General features: G+C 44.2%; 1 protein-coding gene and 1 pseudogene across 13 annotated transcripts in view; one reads left to right on the forward strand and one right to left on the reverse strand.

Moving 5' to 3' along the window:
• Positions 1-23,128, forward strand: part of ARHGAP22 (Rho GTPase activating protein 22) — a 184,749-nt gene that overhangs the window by 16,121 nt on the left and 145,500 nt on the right. For 2 of the 13 annotated variants that reach the window (XM_016142850.2, XM_016142844.2), the window contains exon 1: positions 19,979-21,796. The exons of the other annotated variants lie outside the window; for them this stretch is intronic. Coding sequence is in view for 1 of the 2 variants with exons in the window: in XM_016142844.2 (XP_015998330.2) it covers positions 21,763-21,796 (34 nt within the window). In the remaining variant the exon portion in view is untranslated. Of the gene's footprint in view, positions 1-19,978; positions 21,797-23,128 lie in introns of those variants that run through there. 13 annotated transcript variants of the gene reach the window in all.
• On the reverse strand, positions 12,530-12,647 carry LOC118604901 (annotated as a pseudogene).

A 23,128-nucleotide genomic window follows, 5' to 3' on the forward strand; every position in this document is an offset into this window, starting at 1 on the left:
ATCATTGCCTTTAGGATTTTGGGTGGGGTGGGGAGTGAAATGATAGATTTGTTCTGATAAAGCCTCTTCGTAGGGACACTGGGACCTTATACTTGGAGGCAAGCACCAAGTCTTACTTCTCCAGTATCCCAAGGAATGCAAACTCATGACCAGACAACTGAGGGTCCCAGAGGAAGGTGGACTGTTGTAGAGATAAGAGCTAGCTGGGACTGTTAAAGGTGGATAGGCCTGGGAAGATGACTCAGTGGTTCCCTAATGAAGGATTGAACATTCATTTGGTCACTTATCACACATTTGTTTTGCCAGGCACTCTTCTAGACACTGGGGTACAACAAGTAACAGACCTGGAGCTCACATTCATCACTTGTTATCATCCAGCAAAAGCATCTGAAGGAAGCTGTTCTCTGAAGTTCCAAGTGGGTCATGGGCCTCTGGGCAGTGAAGCAGGATCTTCCAGGGGTGGGGGCAGGAGTTGCAGTAGTAGTTTTTTAAAAAAGAATAGTCATTATATATAGAAGTTGTAAAAATTTAAACTCCCTGGCTTCTGGTTCCATCTTTGACATGTAAAAAAGCTTAGAAATTATTGTTCCTGCCCTTACAACAAGGGAAAAGCTTAATAAACTTAAAATCAATGACTTTCCTTTGACCCATGAGAGGACTGAGGTCACAGGGCAAATCTAGAGTTGTAGAGAAAGTCAGAAAACAACAGCCAGGAACAGAAGCCACTGACGCCATAAACTGGTAAGAACACTTAACTTGGTAAATTGACTACTTGCTGGAGGCTGATTGTAGATTATTTAGAAGAGAAATTCCTGGGACCCAGTATTGGTGAAGAGGCCTCCCATATGTCTGTGGGTTTTCCCTCTATAAACTCCACCAGATTCTCAAGACAGAGAATCAAGAAAAATCTCCCCATGTTTTGGGCAGGCAGGAGGGTAAAAGTAACAATTGTGAAATAGGATCAGAGCGTTCTCAATAACAAAGTCTTGCTCTCCAAGTTAAACAATTTACCAGATTCTTAGCTACCTGACATAAGGGCAGTTAGCCAACTCCAGCTTCCTCTAGACTTCTCTCTTACCTAAAAGGAGAAGAAGAAGAGTTGTGTAATACTCCTGAAACTAACATAAAATTAAAAAATTTTAAGAAGCTATATAATACTTCTGAAGGTCATAGCCCAGGATCTCAGGCCCACAAAAAGAATGATAATTGGTCATAAGACTATAAAATGATTCCCCTTCTCACATCCATATACTCTACTATAGCAGTACAACTAAAAATGCTGCAAGGCACAGACTCTGTTTAAGGAGTTCTTAGGGAGACCCAGAAACAACAGAGGAGGGGGAAAAAGGATACTAGAGAAAACTGAAGCCTCTGGCACTTACAGATACAATAAATGTTAATTGCAGCACTACTCCTAGCAAGACTAACATAAAACCTCAAAGTCCTGTTCACCTTCGTTCCTATTATCTGGTACATTATGTATGGCTTCCAACAAAAAATTAGAAAACATGAAGGCAAGGAAAACATAACCTGAAGAAGTAAACTAAGCATTAGATCAGCGGTCCCCAACATTTTTAGCACCAAGGACCAGTGTTCCTGTGAGAATCTAATGCCTAATGATCTGAGGTGGAGCTGATGCTAGTGCTGAGGAGTGGCTGCAAATACAGATGAAGCTTCTCTGGGTTGCCCACCGCTCAACTCCTACTGTGCCACCCAGTTCCTAACAGGCCACAGACTGCTACCAGTCCGCAGCATGCGGATTGGGAACCCCTGCGTTAGACAGTTCCACATATAAGAAATTTAGAAGTCATCTCTCTGTCTTAACAACAAGTAAAGAGCTGAACAGACTGAAAAATAAACTCTTCTAGAATCCATAAGGGAGGGAAGGACACAGGACAAACTGCTGCCCCCAAAATTAGAGACAGGTGAATACAGGCAGCCATGACTTACTGGAGCAAAGACCCATGAGTGAAAACTACCATGAGAATGAGAGTCAGGTAGAAAAATCTGAGCTGCAATTGATTAATTGCTGGAGAATCAAAATGGACAATACTGAAAGTTAAAAACTCCAGGGGACCGAGTCATAGGCAGGCCCCACAATATTGTGAGATTTACCTACAGGAGCTTGACCAGGTTCTCACAGTAAATACCAGAGAAAAACCCCCTTGTGCTTCTGGCAGAGGGAAGGGACAAAGAACAATTTTGAAATAAGCCAGAGAACTCTCTTCTTCTCAACAAAGCCTGAACTTAAGGGAAACTAGTTAACCAGAGCCTAACATGCTGGGGTTATTAGAGCCTTAATGACCTGGGGAAGGGAAATCCCCAACCTCAGTCAGCTCTAGCTTTTCATGTGGGAGAAGGGAAATCCCCAACTCCAGCCCGCACTAGCAAAGCATCAGAACCAGACTCAGATATAATGGGGGTTTTAGAACTATCAGATAGAGAATTTAAAATAACTATGATTCGTATGTTAAGGACTCTAATAGAAAAAGTAGATGACATGCAAGAACAGATGGCTAATGTAAGCAGAGAGATGGTAACTGTAAGAAAGAATCAAAAGAAGTGTTGGAAATCAGACACACCATAACAGAATGAAAAATGCCTTTGATGGGCTCATCAGTAGACCAGACAGAGCTAAGGAAAGAAGATAAGCCATTAACAAATTCCAAACTGAAATACAAAGAGAAAAAAAAAAAAAAAGAACAAAAAGCGGAATATCCAAGAACTGTGAGGTAATTTCAAAATGTGTAATAAATGCACAATTGGAGTACCAGAGGAGAAAAAAAGAGTGAAAAGAACAGAAGAAATATTTGAAGTAATAACAACTGAGAATTTTCCAAAATTAATGACTATGTGGTAGAGAATTTAACCTTACACAAAAAGAGAGCCAGTCTTCACCTTTGAGTTCTTTCATAATCTCTGTCATATCTAATACGAGTGTCTTCATTTAGGGCAAACGCTAGCTATGCCAGACCTTAGAGTGTTGCCAGCCACACCCGATAATCTTAGCATAGAGACTGCCCAAGCCAGAAAGATCAACTGTGTGATTTAAGGTGAAAGCTTTGAGTCATGAGCTATCAGTCAACCTGGAGGCTGGAGATCACCCAAGTGGATAGTCAATCAATCAAACCTATGTAATAGAGCTCAAATAAAATCTCTGAAAACTGAGGCTCAGGCAAGCTTTCTGTTTAGCAATACTCCATGCATATTGTCGCATATTTGTGCTGGATGGGTAATATATCCTGACTCCACTGGAGAGAACAAGGGAAGTTTCACATTTAGAACTTTCCCAGACTCTGCTCTATACATCTCTTCTTTGGCTGATTTTAATTTGTATCCTTTCCAGGCAATAAACATGACAGTGAGTATAATAGTTTTCAGTGAGTTCTGTGAGTCTTCCAGCAAATTATTGAACCTGAGAGTTTGGGGGGAATATCCCCAAACTTGCAGTTGGTTCAGAGGTGTAGGATTGTGTGCCCTCAAACTTGATAACTGACTATAAACTTTGCAGTTTAACCAACTCCAGGCAGTGACAGTCAACAAACCACAGATCCAGGAAGCTCAGAGAATACCAACTAAGATAAAATTTATCCATACTTCTTTCGAATCATCACTATAGACATTATGGCATGCTAAAGGAAAGAATTTAAACAGTATAGAAAAGTATAAAGCAGAAAGCAAATACTCTAAACTTCCATTTCTACTCTTTAGAGATAACTCCTGTTAGCTCCAAAAAATTTTGACATGTACCTGCCTCTTTCCTTTTGAGGAAACAAATAGAATTGAAACATGCATACAGTTTAACAACCAGCTCTTGAGCTATATAACGTCCACTTTACGACTATACCATCAGTTATTTCACAATACATAGTAGATTAGCCTTTAGATGTGTTTAAGACTGGGTCCTCTGGAAAGCTGACTCTGAGATGGAGATCAGCATGCAGTAAGTGTATCAGTGATTGACACCTATGAGGAGTTAGGATGCAGGACTGAGCAAAAGGAGAAGTTGGACTGCAATGCAGGCACAACAGTGTCCTTAGTCGACTCTACACTTAGCTGAGGCTGGGGCGGGCTTTCAGGGCTGTGCTCAGTTGGGTCAAGAAGACCAGGCCTTTATACTCCTAGAATCACCAACCTTTGGTGTCACTGACCCCAGAAAGAGGGTGTACCCTAGGTAAGGAAATATCCAGCTGAGGTGGAGGCTGAGGGCTGTGTGTCAGCAGCTGGAGGACCAGACCCTTTAGTCCTAGAGTCATCTGGGTGGCACAACAGAGCCCACTCCAGGTTGTCTCTAGAATTTTGCTGTTACAAACAAGGCTGTGAATGCACCTAACTCTGCAAGGTATTGTATCTGCAAGATACAGTTCCAGGAGCAGACAGGCTGGATTAGGGGTGTGCATTGCATTCCTCCCTTAGTTGTGGTAGTGGCCACCCCATCATTAGGCCACAGCTGCCTCTCAAGCATGGTGTTCCCTTTTCTGCTCAGACTCCTTGAGTCGATGTACAGGAAAGCATGTTTTTTCACCTCCTTTTGAAACAGGTCACCATTGCCCCCTCATCCTACCTGCACCAAAGAAAATAACTCCAAGAGAAGGTGTGGGAAATGGAAAGGGGTTTAGGCCCATTTGTGATGAAATCCTTTTGGTCATGATGTGCTTTAATATATATTACTGAGGCCATGACTTGACAACTTTCAAAAAGTCTTTATCCTTTAAATTTGCTAACAGGGGTTACCAGGAAGAATCAAATGCCTTGAAAGCAGATTTTTGGACATATCAGTGCTTTTGGGGCCTTGAGGGTAAAAGGAGCAGCCAAAAGAACAGAGATAGCATAGGATAGACCCCTCACTCTAGAAATGGATGGGGCCACCTGGTGTTACAAACCCTAGTAGGCTGGGGTTGAAATGCCAGCTTAGCCTATGCTAGCTGGTGAACTTGCACACATCGCCCATTACCCCTGAGCCTCACTTTCCTCTTAAAACAGAACTTAACAAAACATCTTTGAGTGATGGTATACATGGACCATATTATCTGAGCGTAGCACATGGTGTGTGCTCAGCAAATGGTAACTGGTAAAATAACAATTGCAACAATTGCACTAAGGGGAGATGCTGCCACCGGGCACAGTATGCTCCTTGCCACATCAGGAATGGTTCTGAGATTACATGAGTGCAGGGCTGGGAAGGCAAGGCCATCCCGAATAGAGAGGTGCTGGTCAGGCACACTGGGGAGCCCCAAGGCCTGATTCATGTGCCCACTGCAAGAAAGAGAAATAAGCCTGATTTTAGTCCCCATGCTGCCATCTCTGGCCATTGCTCCCCTGCTTTCGAATCCCAGAGTACTATGTTCAAGCCTTTTCTTTGGATTAATTCTCCAGGCAACTCACAGTGCAGGGCTAGAGTCTAGACAGTGCCTTTCTGCAAATAATAAAGGTGTTTCTTCTTTCAAGGTGAGCCAGCCCCAGGCCCAGACCTATGGCTTGTCAAACAGAGCACCACCTGAATGAAGCCAGCCCCCCACCACCCCATGCCTCTTCAGCTATGCATACAGTGGGCAGGGCCCAAACTGCCCAGGCCCACCCACAAGCCCTCATAGTGTATGTCCAAACTTTTAATGTTGAGATCTTTCATAAATCCCTTAAGATAGCAAAAAAGGACTAAAATTCAAAATTGAAAATGGCATGGGCACATACCTGAGCTTCTTCCCGTTGCCCTGCCCTGCCCTGAGACAGATCAGGACCCTGTACAATCCCTTGTTCCCTGCTCTCTCCCACGAGCCCAGAAAGGAATGTGACAGGCCCTGCTCATAGGGCTCACACCTAAAGGCAGGACAGACAGCCTTGGATATATACTTTAACATCTCTGTTTCTCCGACACCAACTAGGTATCCAAAATTCCATTCGATTTAATTCTGACACCGACCATCCAGAATTAAGGCAGACCATTCAGGTTAAGGGCTCAGTCCCAGAAGACTGCCCCTACTTCAGACACCAGTTGCAAATGTGGTACCTAGGCCACCTGCACTTCTGTCCAACTTGACTACAAACAAAGTTAGAGGTTCTCATGACCTTTTCCTCAGTTTTGATTATTCACTAGAATGGCTCACAGATTTTAGGAAAACACTTTACTTAATATTACTTGTTTATTATAAAGGATACAACTTAGGAACAACAAAATGGAAAAAAATGCATAAGGCCAGGTATAGAGCGAAGGTGAAGGTAGGTATAGGGTGCAGAGCTTCTATGCCCTATCTGGGTGTTCCACCCTCCTACCATCTGTTTAGCAAACTGGAAGTTCTCTGAATCCCATCCAGTGTTTTTATGGAGGTTTCATTATGTAGGCATGATTGATCAAATCGCTGGTCATTGGTGACTGACAGGACATCAACCTCTGGGCCCTCTCTCCTCCCTGGAGGTGGGGAGTGGGAGTAAGGAGTGGGGCTGAAAGCTCTATCCCTCTAATCATGCCTCAGTCTTTCTGGAGGCCAACCTCCATCCTGAAGCTCTCCAGAGGCCTGCCAAGAGCCACCTTACTAGCATAAACTCAGGTTTGGTTGAAAGGGGCTCTTTATGAATAATAAAAGATGCTCTATTACTCATAAAACTCCAAGAATTTTAAGAGCTCTGTGCCAGGAACCAGGAACAAAGAACAAGCATATATTTCCCATCACACACCTCCTCCATGCTGTGGTCCTAGAGATGAGGGCTATGTCTCTCCCATGTTGGGTCCTTGCAGTGCTCAGTGCTGGGGTTTGTGTATCATGGATTATTAACAAATATGTATAGAGATGAAGGAATCAAATATCTGCCACCTTCCATGAAGCCCCAGTGATGTAGCCATGGAATAGAGCTTTAATTCTAATGATAAAAACTTAACAAATGTCATGTAGCAACTCCTATTTATTGAAAACATACTCAGTTTCAGGACCATTTAGAGGAAAGAGTCTTGAAAACTGCATCTATTTTTCACAATGGCTGTAGGAGGTGGTATCACTAGTCCTGATGAGGTCCTGTGAGGCTAAGACTAGGGGTGTCAGGATTCAAACCCAGCCTTTTTTTTTTTTTTTTTTTTGCCGACTCTCTGTGGAGTCTCCATGCTGGGCTCCTAGGCTGGAATCAGGACACAAGAAAGACAGAACCAAAAAAGCCTGGCTAGGTGAGTCTGTTATAACTGAATTTGGGGGTGGGGTGGGGTTGACTACTGCAGTGTAACACACCACCGTCAAACTCAGTGGCTTCAAATGATGAATAATTACTCTTGCTGATGAGTCTGTCAGTCAAGCTTTCCTGGGCTCACATCGTCTTCCACACTCAGCCTGCTGGTGAGGATGGCCTCACTCCGCATTTGTGATGTTGCTGGCTTTTAGGTTGGACAACCACAGGGTTGATGGAGCTACATGTCTCTCATGGATTCAGAGAAGTGTGAAGAATTTGGGAGATCCTTGCAGTCTATCACAGGAGGGTCATGGCAGCTTTTAAGAATTGGAGGCTCATTTGCCCAGGTTTCTCTTGGGGCTAGATTTTCTGCTGATGAGCTAAGCATTTGGAAACACATTTTCTGTTTTAGGTGACACACTGTGCACATATAAATCACTCTTTTGCTACAATCACAGGATGGTTGAGTTACCCAGTCATGTTCTCACAGATCTGAAAGATGCCATGAAAGTTATCTAGTCCTATTGCCAATTTTTCAAAACAGAACGCTGTTCTGTAGAGGGGAATTGCCTTAGCTGAATGGAGCAGAACACTGAGCTGGAGCCTAAATTTCAGGAACCAGGTGTGTAATGGCTACATCTTCCTAGTCTGCCTAAAGAGATGTGCATATATCCTCTCATTTAATCCTCTCAACAACGCTTGCCAGATGATATTCATGTCCCCATTTTAAAGAAGAGGAAACAGATGTGGAGAGATTAACTGATTTGTCCAGTGTCAAGCACCTCGTCAGTGGCTGAACTGTCTGAAAACCAAGTGTGACTGCACAGAGAGGCTGATTCAAGGAAACTAACCGAAAGATACACACGCTTACCCCAATATTAGGGAATTATATTTCACATGGAGAAAAAAACATTAACCACAAGTTGTTTCAAGAAGTGGCATTTTGCAATCAGTTTGACTTCCTCTTAAGAAATGTGAGAGCAAATGAGTCACAGTGACCCTCTGCGCCAGGTTCCTCTTTTTGGGATGTACCCCCAAAACATTCTCATTGTGGCAGATTCCATGTCAGCCCCAGGACCAGGAACTTGGTGGTGGGTTCAGGTTTCTTTAATGTCAAGGCCACCCCTTTGTTCTGAAGGGTTCTGAAGGGATAGAAGTGTCCCTTGACATGGACAACTGAGTGGCCTAATAGCACTCAGTCCATTTTATTGTGTTTGGAGCCTAAGCGATGCACCCTCTTTGCATAACCACTCCCTATCCCAACTTTCCACTAAGGCACCATTGCAGATATGCCCAAGATGGCTCAATCATTTATTCAACAGTTATTAAGGCCCCTGGAGACACAAAGCTGTACAAGGGATGATGTGTTTTCTGGAAGAACCAGTAGGAGAGTTAAAACATAAAGAGCAAGAATTAAAGCTGTTACCATGCAGCTTCCCCTCACATTGCCACACAGAGACCCTAGGCTGCTCTGGCAAGTGCTGGGTGACCAGCTGGGGGCAGCAGAGAGCAGTGGGTACTTCTAAGGCCCTTGTGCAGAGGTGGCCAGGGAGGTCTCCCCTGGCTGATTGAAGGCAGGAGGGGAAGGCAAAGCTCATCCTAGGAGGACTAGATAGGACCAGGCAGACTCCATAGGTGGCCAGGCTAGGTTGGTGGGCTGGTAGTCCCTGGAGGCTGGGGGACACAGTGGCACAGAATGATCGAGCCTCTTACAGAAGGCACTGACATGTTGACTAGACTTTATTACTGACCAGAATTAAATATTATGAGAATGAACATTGAATATGGAGAAGAGCAGAAAGATATGCTACCGGTAGTGATGAGGAGCTTACCCCCAGTTGGTACAGCTCCCATGTTGGGCAGCAGCAGATAGTGACAGAGGAATAGGGCTACAGACACAGCAGGGCTAGAGCATTTTTCCAGGATTCCTGGCCTGTGACTCTGCGACAGTGAGCATATTTGTGACGGGGAGCTGGTGAGTACGTGGCAGTCTGCACATACATATGCATGTGTGAGTGATAAAGTCAAATTCGTGGGAGAATATGAGCCTGTGTCTGAACCTGAGTCTGATCATGTGCCTGGGAAAGTGCGTGTGTGAGAGTGCATATGTGGCTAGTGAATGTGTGCAAGTGGAGTGTTAGCAGTCTCATATGTCCACCTTCCCTCTCTCACTAGATAATAGGCTCTTAGAGCAGTAGCCCCACTTCTCCAGTTATCCATTTAATAACTGGCATAAAAGAAGCCGCATACCTATATTTTGTGGAGGGTCAAATATATACCAAGCATGTGCTGTTTTAATTCCCCATCTCATTTAATCTTCATAGCAATCTTAGCAGGTAGCTCTGACTGTCCCCATTTTGCAGGTGAGGTGACTGAGGCACCAAAAGAGGAAGAGGCTTGTCCAGTACACTCAGCCAATGCATGTTGGTGCCAGATTTTGATCTCAAAGCCCAGGTTCTGTTCGTGACACCACACCACCTCCCATACAATGGCAAACAGAAACCAAGAAAGCAAAAAGTTCGTCAGGGGGTGGAAGCTAATCAGAATGTTTGGATCTGCAGAAGACTGATGGAAGCTGTGAGCCCTGGGTGCTAGTGTCTTGTGTACTCCACAATGTATTGGCTGTTATGAGCAGTGGGCACAGCAAGTGTTCCCACCATCTCACTTCCTCTGAAGCTGCCTCCCCACTCTGTTCCCCATTATATTCACACCAAGAGACTGCCTAGTGAGCTATGCAAAGCTATAAATAGAAAAGCAATGTTTGGAGAGGCATGAAATTATTAACCAAAATGCAAACCTCACATGCCAAAGAGAGCAAAACAAATTGCAAGCTAGTGAGCAAACTCTTGTGTGCCGGACAATTAAGTGTGTTACTTCCATCAGTAAGAACATAGATTGCATTACAGTTGTGCCTGAGGAGATGTAACATTGCAGGACTATCTCTTTACCTAAGGTATGAAAATACAGCTTTCTGAGCCAAAATCTTGGACAAGAATGAACCAGCAGTGGGTCTTCCCAGAGTTTATTCGGTTGTCAATGCTCAGCTGGTTCTTGCCATGGAATTTTATGCTTATGCACACTCTTGTACATGTCCTTATATAGTGTTTGGCAGTTTGCAAAGAACTTTGACATATGCAGCTTTCCTACCTTAGCATTGCCCATTTGGGATAAGTAGAGCAGAAATTATCATCTCTATTTGGTAGATGGAATAATAGGCTTATGGATGTTAAGGGACTTGCTCAAGGTAACTCAGATCAAGATAATGGAGCCAGAAGTCAGACTCAGGTCTCTTGTTCCTCATACACTTAGCTCCCCACTGTGAGATGCTCTGGGGCTCTTTTCGCCTGGCCATGGAAAGCATTTCCATTTTGTTTTAGTTGAGGCCTTAATCATCTCTTGTCTAGACCATCCCAAACCTCCTGCTTGATTCTCAGCCTCCAGTACCCGCAACAGATCCACCTTGCACTGCTCAGGAGCCTCCCAGGGATATTAGCTGGGCTCTGGGGTAGACCACTACACTGGGGCTTGATGGCCAGGTGACACGTTTTAGCTATTCTAGGTCCCTTACAATTCCATTTAAATTTTAGAATCAGCTTGTCAGTTTCTACAAGAAGATCATCTGGGGTTCTGATGGGGATTGTGTTAAATCTGTAGAACATTTTAGGGAGTACTACCATCTTAACAATGTTAAATCTTTTAATCCGTGAGCAAAGGATGTTTTTCTACTTGTTTAATTTTTTTAAATCTCTTTCAACAATGTTTTATAGTTCCCAGATTATAAATTTACACTTGTTTTCTTAAAGTTATCCCTGTATATTTTACTCTATTTGATGTTGTTGTGAATGGAATTGTTTTCTTTTTTATTTCATTTTCAGACTATTCTTAGCATGTATATAAAAAAATGAAATTGATGTTTGTATATTGATCTGTGCCCTACAACCTTGCTGAACTCATTTATTAATTCTAAAACTTTTTTAGTGGATTCTTTAGAATTTTCTATACATGTGATCATGTCATTTGTGAACAGAGATAGTTTTACTTCTTTCTTTCCAATCTGGATGCCTTTATTTATTTTTCTTGACTATTTGTCCTGACTAGAACGTCCTGTACAATATTTACTACAAGTGGTGAGAGCAGATATCCTAAAAAGTCTGTTGAGATTTTTTTGCGTGGCCTGCTGTTTGGCCTGTCCTGGAGTATGTTCCATGTGCACTTGAGAAGAATATATATTCTGCTGTTGTAGGGTGGGGTGTTCTATAGATATTTGTTAACTCCAGTTGGTTTATAGTATTGTTCAAGTATTCTATTTCCTTATTGATATTTTATCCATTATTGAAAATAGGATATTGAATTTTTCAATTATATTGTTCACTATCTATTTCTCTCTTAAATCTATTTTTGCATCATGGACTTTGATGCTCCGTTATTAGGTGCATATGTTTAAAATTGCTATATCTTCTTGATGGATTGACTCTTTTATTAATATATAGTTCTTTCTCTCTTGCAATAATTTTATCATAAAATTATTTTGTCTGATTTCAGTGCAGCCACCCCAGCTCTTTTGATTATTGTTTATGTGGAATATCTTTTTTCAATTCTTTCACTTTCAACCTGTTTATGCCTTTGAATCTTAAGTCTCTAGACAGCATGTTATTGGATCTTGTTTTGTAATCCATTCTGCCCACCTTTGCCTTTTAATTGGAGACTTTAATCTATTTACATTTAATATAATTACTGATAAAGAAGGGCTTACGTCATTTTGCTGTCTTTTTTCTAAATGTCATATTTTTTTTTGTTCCTCAGGTCTTTAATTACACTTCTTTTGTGTTAAATAGATATTTTCTGGCATACTCTTTTAATTCCTTTGTCATTTTTTATTGTGTAATTTTGGGTATTTTCTCAGTGATTGTTTTGGGGAGCACATCTTAATTTATACCAATCTAGTCTGGATTAATACCAAGTTAATATAAATAGTATATAAAAAAATTTGCTTATATATCTCCATTTTCCCCTCTTCCACTTATGTTGTTATCATCACCTGTTACATCTTTATACATTATGTGCTCATCAACTATATTTATCATGTCATTTTATGCACTTACCTTTTATATTAGATAAGAAAAAAGAGAATTTACAAAGAAAAATACATTAATAGTTTCTTAAATATTTACATATATCACTATTTTTACTGGTTCTTTATTTCTTTGCGTGGATTTGAGTTACTTTTTAGTGTCCTTTTATTTTAGCCTGAAGGACTCCCTTTAACAGTTCTTGCTGTGCAGGTCTGCTAGCTGTTATTCGTCTCAATTTTTATCTGGCAATGTGTTAATTGGTCCTTTGTGTTTTGTTTTGTTTTCTTTTCTTTTTTTTTTTTTTATGCCTACAGTACCTGGTCTTCCTAGGTGGTCTCCCATCCAAATACTAACCAGGCCTGACCCTGCTTAGCTTCCAAGATCAGGCGGGATCAGACGTGTTCAGGGAGCATGGCCATAGATAGTCCTTCGTTTTTGAAGAATAGTTTTACCATATGTTGAATTCTTGGTTTACAGTGTTTCATTCAGCACTTTGAATATGTTATTCCACTGCAAACTAAAGTAAGACAGTATGTATGTACCACATACTCACAAATGGCAAAGGTGATACCCAGGCAGGAGATGGACTTTGAAATAAATGAGGATGAAGTAAAGGTTAGGAGGAAAGGATTGTTTGCAAGCAGAAGGGCCTCATCCAGCCCCACCTTCTGGGTGAGCTGAGATTACTTTCAACCATGACCATGAGCCTCATCGAGGAAATATGATAACAGGCTGTAGAGGGACAGAGCCACAGTCTGGAAGGATCGCCTATGGTTTCCAGTCTGAAATATACAATAATTAACTTAGTGACATAACTGGGGAAATAAGGAAGGAAATACCATCTGTGAAAAAAATGGACAAGTGGAAGACTGTACCATCTGTGCTGAGTTAGAAAGATTAGGAAGTGAGAGAGAACAGGAATTTGAAAGCATTGACTGAGGACATGATATAGGCATCAGAATTTTGTGGGTTGAGGCAACCCAAATCAGCTAAAGCCAGAAAAGGGAATTTAATGGGAGTTTATCAGAGATTTACAAAATCCTTTGGGATCTGAAGAACCAGGCTTCGAAAATGGACAAGAATGATTGTAGTTCCAGAGGGCCTATAATCAAGAGACACAAGGATCATCTAGAAAATGCATGGTCAGGACACCCTTTTGGATGCCTTCACCTTGCCTGAAGGCACCATCATCACAGCTGGACATTGTCACTGCTGCTAATTCTTGAAAGTCTCTTCTAATCATCTCTCAGTCTTTTCAGACACTATCAGATTAGATCAAATCCAGGCAGGAGCATCTGGTGGGCTGAGCCTGGATCACACGGCCACATCTGACTGCCTGCAAGGACAGAGCTGATCTGTTCATTATGGCTTCCAAAAAGGGAGGTCGTAGCAGAATGCTCCAAAATAGGAAGCAGTTAGGTATTTAACAGCTCAAAAGCCAGTTCTGTTCCACTATAGATGAGATGAAAGGAAGGTGTGGTTTTGAGACAGGGGACGCTTGCATGTGTTTGTCAACTTGGAAAAGAGAACCAGTAAGAGAGGGAGGGATTAAAGATGCAGATGGAAGAGAAATGATTGGAAGAGCAGGCCATGTGCCCACAGAGGGCTGATTTCCCCAGAGGAGAGGAACAGGAAAAGAATCTTGACCTTGGGGAGAGGTGTGAGTTGAGAGAGAAGGCACCTGGGAAATTTCCATTTTTTCCATCTGTTCTAGTCCCTGCCTTTCCACAACAAGCAGGTGTTTTCACAAGGGAGAAGATTTGTTTTTCAATAATGCAAAACTGACCTAAGTGATGATTCATTTTGTAAAATCTGACTCTTTAGGGTAGAGGGAATCATTTCAGAGCCGCTTCCTTGTTGGACCTGTGTGAGGATAGAGGTTGCCATTTGAGCCTGGCAGGCTGATGCTGACCGTAACCTGGGTCCCCCAACCGCTGCTTTGGGGGAAGGGCGGCAGCTCCTTGGAACTTCAGTATATCATATTCCCTGGACCCAAAAACCCACTAGTGAGGTCATATTTATCTCTGTCCTCTCAGCCTTTGACTGCCAGAAGTAGGCACTCAAAAGGGGACACTTCCTACCCCAGGGTGTCAGGCCTCATAAGCTGAAATCCTTCCTGCCACCTCCCATAGCTCCCTGAGCGAACTCCACACACTCATGGCATGGCCTGTCCCACTGCCTGTTCCACACACTCTCTAATAGAAGCTTTCCCTTCTGAGAAACACACAGTGAGACTTTGCAGCAAAATAAAATCTTTATCTGAAAGCTGCCCAGTTAAATGTAGAGTCTAGACAGTTGTCCAAGTACAGCAAAGATTCTTAGGTGAATAGTATTTATCTGAACCCAACCTTTACGGAGGCTTAAAAATGAAGCTTATGTATTCTGTAGAATCCCTCTGTGGTACACACAACTGAGCTGCTCAGAGCCTCCTTCAAGAAAAAACTCGCTGCCCAGCTGCAAAAGAGTGGGGTCAACCACCAACTTTCAAGCCAACTTCATGCTTTTCTTGGGTGGCCCCCAGCCAATGACTTACGCAAGGCAGTAGTGGCTAAGGTCATGCTTCCTCCCCAGCCAATGACTGTGAAAGGCAGTAGTACACGGGCCTAATTACCTCTTATCAAAGCTAGACCCTTCTTCTGAGCCATCTACTTCAGAGTTCCCAGGTGTGCTGGCAGAGACAATATCAAGTTTATACAACACTCTGACACTCCCCTCCCACCCTGCTCTTACTTCCATCCATTTCATGAACAGGTGTTAATCCCTAATAAATCTCTCATCTCATTGTCTGCCACTAGAAACCCAGCTGGTATCCCACTCATTCATCCATTCAACACAAAGTAAATATGTCCTGGACTTCAGCTGCCTGGACACTAGCTGTTGCAAAGTTAAAAGTAGTGTGTGACAAGTGCTAAAATGGAGGTTGGAACAAAGGTTATGATATGTGAAAAAACTCGAGACCCCTAAGCCACCTCCCTCCCACTCCCAGACTAGGGCTGCAGGAAGGAGTCTAAAATACATGCCTGGGACTACAGGTCCTGGATTTTCCAAACAAAGCCTGCATATTATGGTCTGAACTCTCAAAGCCCAATCCTGTATTCTGCATCTTTGTCCTTCTGACTCTCTGTCCAGGGTCCCAGGATGCAAAAGACCCTAAAAAGTAGGAGTCCAGGGCTCCTCTTTTCTGGGGGCCTGGGCTATGCATGAGATGGTAGATTGTACTGTGTGAACAAGACTAAAATTAAAAGCTAAGCTAAGCATCTGGAGGAGGAATTGGGCAAAAGGACAGAGACAGACTTTAGGCCTAAGGCAATAGGATCGAGGCCAGGAAAGCAGCCCTACCCTCTGGAACACAGCAGCTTGCAGTACCCAAGGGCCAAAGGTGAAACCAAGGATATGCTCAGAGTACCAGCGAGGCAAGGCCACCAAAAGGGCAAAAAAGTTTACCTTTGATGAATCCCACACATTTTACAATTAAAAAATCTAGAAAGAATATTTTAAGTTCAGCATACTGTGAGTTTTGTTCATAGTTTATATTTAAATTAAGGGCTATAATGTTTAAGTTATGGGTTAACTTTTAAATTATGGGTTAATTATGGGTAATTTAAATTTTATATATTTAAATTATGGGTAAAGTCTTAATTGGGTCAGGCAGGAGAACTTTTAGAAGGTTCCTGTGGCCTCAGGCAGGGGGGAAGATATTAAAGATGCCAAACTCTAACCATGGGGCACTGAGCAAAGAGGTGATGTTAAAACAGGGTCCAGAAGGCTGTATCAAAGTTTGGTAAGTGAAGAAGGGCAGGCAAGTGTTTACCTGGCAGGAAGGTTAGCTGTAGTGACAAAGAGGACCAAATATCTAATGGCTCTCCCTCACATAAACGACTTGAGATATTTCCAGGTTGACAATGGGGGCTCAACTCAATTCAGTCATTAAGGAACCCCAACTATGGGGCCTCTGCCATCTTCTCCATGAGACTTCCAAGGTAGTCCCATTCTAGTCCCCTAGAAAAGGGAGACACTCATGGAGAAGTGTTGAGGAGGAGTCCTGTGGGCCAGGCCTGGCCAGGACGCATCACACCAGACTGCAAGGAAGCTGGGAAATGTTGAGCATCTAGGCGTGCACAGGATGAAGGAGAGAACAAATTTAGGTGGAGAGCTAGCACTATCTGCCCACAGCAGGGAGTCAACAGTGACTGGAGCACACAGATAATGTGGTAGGGAATGACCAGGGGCATGCTGGCAAATTTCTAACAACCAGATCTTCAGAGGAAAAAAATTAAGTTCTGATTGATAGCATTTTTCTATCTTCTTGGTGTACATACTCTCATCACTATCAATTTCGAACCACCAGAATGACCACTGGGCAAGGAGTTGGGAAGAGACATGCAGTAGCAGCCTGATATATAATTATATTAGAGTTCTTTAGAGAAAGAGAACCAATAGGAGATAGATATAGATGATATAGATATAGATATATAGATAAATATGGAATTGGCTGAGAAGTCCCAAGATCTGAGGTTCACAAACTGGAGACCTAAGAGAGGCAATGGTATGGTTCTAGTCCAGAGGCCAGCACGCTCAGGATCCAGGAAAAGCAGGTATTCAGTTCAAGTCCAAACACAGAAACAAAACTATGTCCTAGCTCAAGGCAACCAAACACTTTTGCTCAGGGGAAGATCAGCCTTTTTGTTCTGTTCAGATCCCAACTGACTAGAAAAGGCACATCCACATCAGGAAAGGCAATCTGCTTTATGCAGTGTACTGATTCAAATGTTAATTTCATCTAAAACACCCTCACAGACAATCCCAGAATAATGGTTGACATAATGTCTGGACACCCCATGGCCTAGTCAAGATGACTTTACAAATAGTATTTTTACCATATAGACGTGAATAACCTAAGAATCTAAACAATAGAAAAATTAAGTAAAATAATTAGGAAGTGATGTGTGTCAAGCATGTATTACCTTTGTTTTTTAATATAATTTAATTATAAGTTTATATAATTAAATTGTTGATGATAGCTGTGTTAAACAACGGACTTGCAAAGCCCCTGAAAATTTAATAATCAGCTTTTACATCTGTTGGTACCAGTCAGTTGATTCAGCCTACCACTGGAATGGACAGAAGTGACAGCCTAGGGAGCTGGAACATCAGATGCCTGGCAGTAGAGACAGCACTCTAATCAGGAAGTCAGGGTACACTGGTGATGTTGACCACTGGGTAGGCATTTCCGAATTAGGATAGCAATGTTTTCTCCCTCTGCCTCCTAAAGAGCTCACTCTGTACTCCCTGTAACTTCTGGAACAAGGAAGCCGGCTCTGCTATCTCTACAGCACCTTGGTAAAAATCAGAGAAAGACTCGCCCTTTTGGTGGCAGATCCTCCTTACTAAGCTAGAACACATGGCAAAACAACAGAACCCAAACCCAGCCCTGCTCCCCCTCTACTGGACAGTGTGTGTATTGCCAGACTATCCCGCAGTACCTGTGGCTCTACATGGAACAGAGCTGTCTCCTGTAGTCTTGGGATAAATACCCCTTACCACTTTCTAACCAGAGACTGACTGCCCAGTGTGCACCTCCCGAGAGATGACAATAGGCGAAGACTTCCTCTGGTGGCCCCAGGCTCAAAGACATGCAGTTATCTTCTAAAGTAGTGGTTCTCAGTCATGGCCTCACTTTGGATCACCTGAGGAGCTTTTATAACTCCCAATGACCATTTTACATGCCAGACTAGTTAAACCAGAGCTGTTGGGGGGTGGGATGCAGCAATTAGTTTTCAAAGCTCCCCAATATGTAGCCAAGGCCGAGGATCACTGTTAATGTAAGAACATCCAAACCCATAGAGAATTTTTATAAAAATTTTATTTGAGCCAAACAGAGGATATGCCTAGAAGCAAGATCTCAACAGACTGAGATAGATAAATGCCTTCAAGAAATGAGTTTGTAGCTTCTTTTAAAGAGGGAACATAAGGAAGATGACATGAAGGTGGAAGAAAGCAAGGCGGGAATCGGATTACAGGATAATTAACAAGATTATATGCTCTCTTGACAGAGTCTTCCTTTAGATGAAGGGGTCTGAAAAGGGGCATTTCAAAGGTGTGTTAACCCAGATGCACTGAAACAATGGACAGGGCTGGCTTAAGGCAAAGATAAGCCTTCTACTAAAGAAGTTATATTCCTGGAGCGTAACTGCGCCCTATGACCTGCCCAGTTAGGCATTTATGATCAAATCACCTTGTGAGGTTACTTTTTGTAGAATCTCTTTTTTGTCCACACACTGATGTGAAATCATCCTGGCTCTGAACCAACAATATAGGTATGTGAACACCCCACCAAGATGTGTGTTTCGGCAGATGCCTTCTGGAGAGTTCTGCCCACCAATCCTCTCTACTCACCCTTCAGTGCCTAGCAGTGCCCAGCACAGAGCAGCCCTTAGAAATTGCTGAAATGATGCAAGGCAAGAAACAGTGTGGGGGCCCAGGACCGCTGCCAGAAGGGGCAGTGCTGTGCAGCAGACAGAGGACAGTGGGAAAAGAGACCATCTCTCTGGCTCTACTGCTAAGTGACACTTGTATCTTCCCTCAGTGGCCTCAGTTTCCTCCTGCCTTTAAGTGACAGGAGTGGGGCAATTCCTTCAAACAAACGCTTATGCAGGAGGCCATTGTTTTAAACAGATTCTCTCACTCTGCTCATGTCTCACCTCACCCGCCCTCCTGCCAGCCTCAGAGGGACCTGGAGAGCTCTCAGAATCCTGCAGAGGAAGTTTATAAACTCAACTTCAGGAAGGAGGGGCTCTGATGGCCCTCCCAGCTGGGACTCCATAGATCCCCTCATGCAGAAAAGTACTGAGAATATGATCTGAGGGCAGAGAGAAGCAAAGGGCTTCTTTGCCCCCTCCCCCATCCCCCACCATTCTCAAGTCCACAGTCTGAACTGGCTCCTGACCTTTTCCCAGTTTTACTTCTGGGTTTAAGCCCAGAGTCTCTGTGGTTTTGTCCAATTCCAGTGCTGATCCCCAGAAAAATAGGCGAAGTGACTTAATGTCATGGGGTGGGGGGGCGGACAGCTGCACAGTAAAAGCGCCTTGGGGAAGGGTGGAAGGGGTGATTTCTTAACCAAAACAAGTGTGAGTGGACCTAAACTAAATCCTCAGGGCATTTTCCTGCCTCTGGTTTGGAGGAAGTGGTCCAGGCTGCATTACTCACAGGACTTTATGATTGCTCAAGACCTTGTCACTGGCCACGGGACCTTGCCCTGTGACCTTGATATCTATGTGAGATTTTCCAGCTCCAAATCCTCCCCACTCCTGAGTGGCTCCTGTTTCAGCCTGACCTAGCCTCAAACTGGCCCAAGAGGAAAGGAGCACAATTTTGTCATTCAGTGGTGTCTTGGATATGCCCATCAAGTCAGTATTCCTCATGAGGCTCGTGGCCTGAGTCCAGCCTGGGGCTCAGTGCTGGGAGTGCAGGAGGGGCATTGGGCAGTCTAAGGGACACAGATAAGAGCCCTGGGGAAGTGCTTAGTGGCTCTTTCTGGTGGCAGGATCAATACAGTTTCACAGAGGACTGGCTTGGCATGATTGGACTTATGTAGTTGCAACAAAGTAGGGAAAAGGAATTTAATAGAGAGGGAAGTACACGTGCAATGGCACAGGAACACAGGAATGGGTCTGTACATATATATATATTTATATTTATATTTATATATTTATATCTAGCATTAACAAGAGCTAGCTCACAGAGGCAGACATGGACAGTAGCCTTGAATGTTATGTCAAGATACTTATTCAAACCTTCTGAGGAATGGCTGAGGGCCAGAATAAGTGACTTGATACTGAGTAAGACGGCTTTGTCATCATGGACTCTCTCCCTTCAGCTTGGTCATTTGATCCACCACATCCTGGTGAGTCCTTAATCTCTCCAATCCTCCCTTGCCAGACCCTGTCATCTCTAGCAAGGACTGCTTCAGTGGGCTCCCAGTGGACCCCCAGCCTATGGACCCTCTTCCCCTCTAGCTGCTAGAGTCCATTACACATCAATATGACCTTCTGGGATCAGTGGACATAGGAGCACTATGAGAATTAGGGAGAGATCATCGTTGTTAAAAGCAGAGAGATTTTTGTTCACACTTCTTGTCTTCCAACTAAGATGATCCCACAGGACCCAGGCACAAAATCCCAGCCCCAGGTGCAAATGCCTAACAGGGCACATGGGTGATTTTCAGGGGCACAAAGGTTGGTTCTCACCATCTGATGCATTCATTGAGGGCTCTCAAGCCAGGAACTAACTGTTCATGTGATGGTTGGAATTTGGGTATTTAGAAAGACGTCATGGAAAAGCATGAGCTGTAGACCCAGAGCCCTGACTTTAGATCCCCCCCCCCCCTTGAAAAGATCGTGTGACTTTGGGAAGTTATTTAACTTTTATGTGCTTTATTTTCTTCCTCTGAAAAGCCATGATAATAGCACTTGACTCCAGGAATTTGAGAATTAAATGAGATATTAAATACAAAGCACCAATTTCAACCTTGAACACATAGTAGCACCTAATAAATGGTAAGAATTACTGTGATTGCATTTCCGAGGTAATTTTTAGGATCTTGAGGCTAACCCCCTTAAAAGCTCAATTATACATTCACACTTTAGAATTATGCTAGTATGAAACAACTATGTCAATTAGCAGAGATTTACTACTCAGTAAACAGTTTATGAAATTCTGAGCAGCAGAGAAAGGTAACATCCCTATCAAGCCTCTGTCTCCCTGCTGATCCAGTCCCCTGAGGATCTGAACACTGCGGAAGCTGCGCGGTCCTTCTAAAACACACCTGTCTTTCAACAGTTGGAACTGTGAGCTCCTGGGCCCTTCTGGAGGGAATATCAGGCAGAGCAGGGGTCCCATTGGACAGGCTCTGGAGGCGTGCTTTGCCTGCTCGGGTCTTGGCCAGCCTCTTACCAAGAGCGCTGTCTCCCCAGGGCCTCGACAGAGCAAATCGGCCACTGAAGTCCTTGCTTTCCCTGCAGCCTCGTTGTGTGTCTTGCGCACCCCGACGAGCCCTCCCCGAGCAGAGGGCGGATCCGAGCCGGGAACCGCCCGCCCTCCGCTGGGATGGTCCGCCCCACCCTCCTCGCAGACCGCCTGCCTGCTGCGGGCGTGGGAGGAGAGATCAGCGTGCCCGCTGGACTCAGATAGGGGACTGACAGCACCACGTGCACGCTGACCCAGCAGAGAGACAGCCAGGCTGCCCCCCACTCTCCCACCCCCGGCTCAGTGATTGATCAGCAGCCGTTACTGAGACTCTTAATGGTTCGCTTGGATGGGAATTAATTCTGGAATGGATAAATAATGCATTGAGGTTTATGGAGTCCAAGGCAAGCCGGCGGTCCGGAGCCAGGACAGAGCCCAGGGAGCCTTGCGAGTGACGCCAGTGGCCATGGGGGCCCTTGCGGGGCATGAGGGGCAACTGACTGAGAGGAAGAAAAAAGGGAAGTGGATGACACCATGATTGGCTCAGCGACACTGGTGGGGTGGCTACAGGATCATGCTGAGCCCAAAGATCAGGCAAGCCAGGCGGGGTAAGTCCAACTTCGTAGGGGGAAACTGGGTATTGTGTGGGTAGGTCTCTTGGCCAGTGTGTGTGTATACTTAGCCAGGTGCCATGCTGGGGTTTAGATGGGGCAGGACTGATGTCTCTTCCTAGTGAGGATCCTGGGGTCAGTAAGGTCATACCTGAGACTACAAAGGTGCAATGGCCATCTTTGGGCCCCAGGAAGTTTGCTGGCTTTACCTCATAGTCTGTTTCTGGGTGGCTCAAAGTGACCAGGTGACAACTTTGGGGAAATTTTGTTCCTTTACTAAAAAGGAAATGCTCAATGCTCAAGATGTGTCCCAGCAGCCAAGATATAAGTGTTCCTCACTAGGGAAGCAATGCCCTGGCTTTTGGAGACAGCTGGGTCCAAGTAAGGGTCCTCATTCCAGTGGCCTGGGAGGCTCTGCAGAGCCTACAGTAGCTGCCACCGCTGGGTACAGGAAGCAATTCCTCAGGCAGCGGGAGGCAGGCAGGAGCTCCTCTAGAGAACTCCCAGGAAGCTGCCACGCCTGGAGATGAGGATGCCTGTGGGGGGAGCAGATGCAGAGAAAGTAAGAGGTGGGACTCAGAGAGCCTTTGCAGGAGTGATCCTGCAGTACTGGGCTAGTGCCCTGGTCACCTGTGTCCCTGTAGAGTGTCTTGGAGACTGAGGACAAGTCCCAGGGCTAGGGGACAGCCTCTTTCTGGACAGCAACTTCTTTGCTAAGGCAAATGTCATTTTAGATGAGAACATCTGTCTCTTAAAATAGAATGTGTCTTTTCAGGTGGTCAGTGTCTGTGGAGGACTGAGCTTCCTTGTGACCAATGAGCATGAGGATGGTAGTTTGTAGGTGGGTGGAACATCTGCCTGGAGAGCTTGGAAACAGTGTGAGTCTCACCTAGAGGAGGACCCTCCAGCCTCCTATAAACTCACAAGGAGCACACACATCTCATCAGCATGTCACAGACACGTGGATGACTTTGGAGGGGAAGTTGGCCCTCCAGAATGTGGTCAGAGCCATTAGGACTCCTGCTTTGGGTGCTTGGGATGGAATGTAACCTATGGGCACCAGTGGACAAAAGAGGGTCATGCATGGCTCTGCTGAGGGGTTAGGGGGCAATCTGCTGACTACCCAAAAGGTGGGCCAGGCCAGGCTCTTTGAGTGAGCTTAGGTCAACACCCCCACTGTCTTACACACTAGCCACTGGCCACATGCGGCTATCGAGCACTTGTTATGTGACTAGTCTAAATTAAGAAAAATATACACTAGAGTTTGATGACTTGCAAAAAAAAGAAATGCAAACTATCTCAATAATTATGTTATATTGATTATATGCT

The sequence above is a fragment of the Rousettus aegyptiacus genome, unplaced genomic scaffold, assembly GCF_014176215.1.
Source record: "Rousettus aegyptiacus isolate mRouAeg1 unplaced genomic scaffold, mRouAeg1.p scaffold_m13_p_6, whole genome shotgun sequence".
NCBI classification, from domain to species: Eukaryota; Metazoa; Chordata; class Mammalia; order Chiroptera; family Pteropodidae; genus Rousettus; species Rousettus aegyptiacus.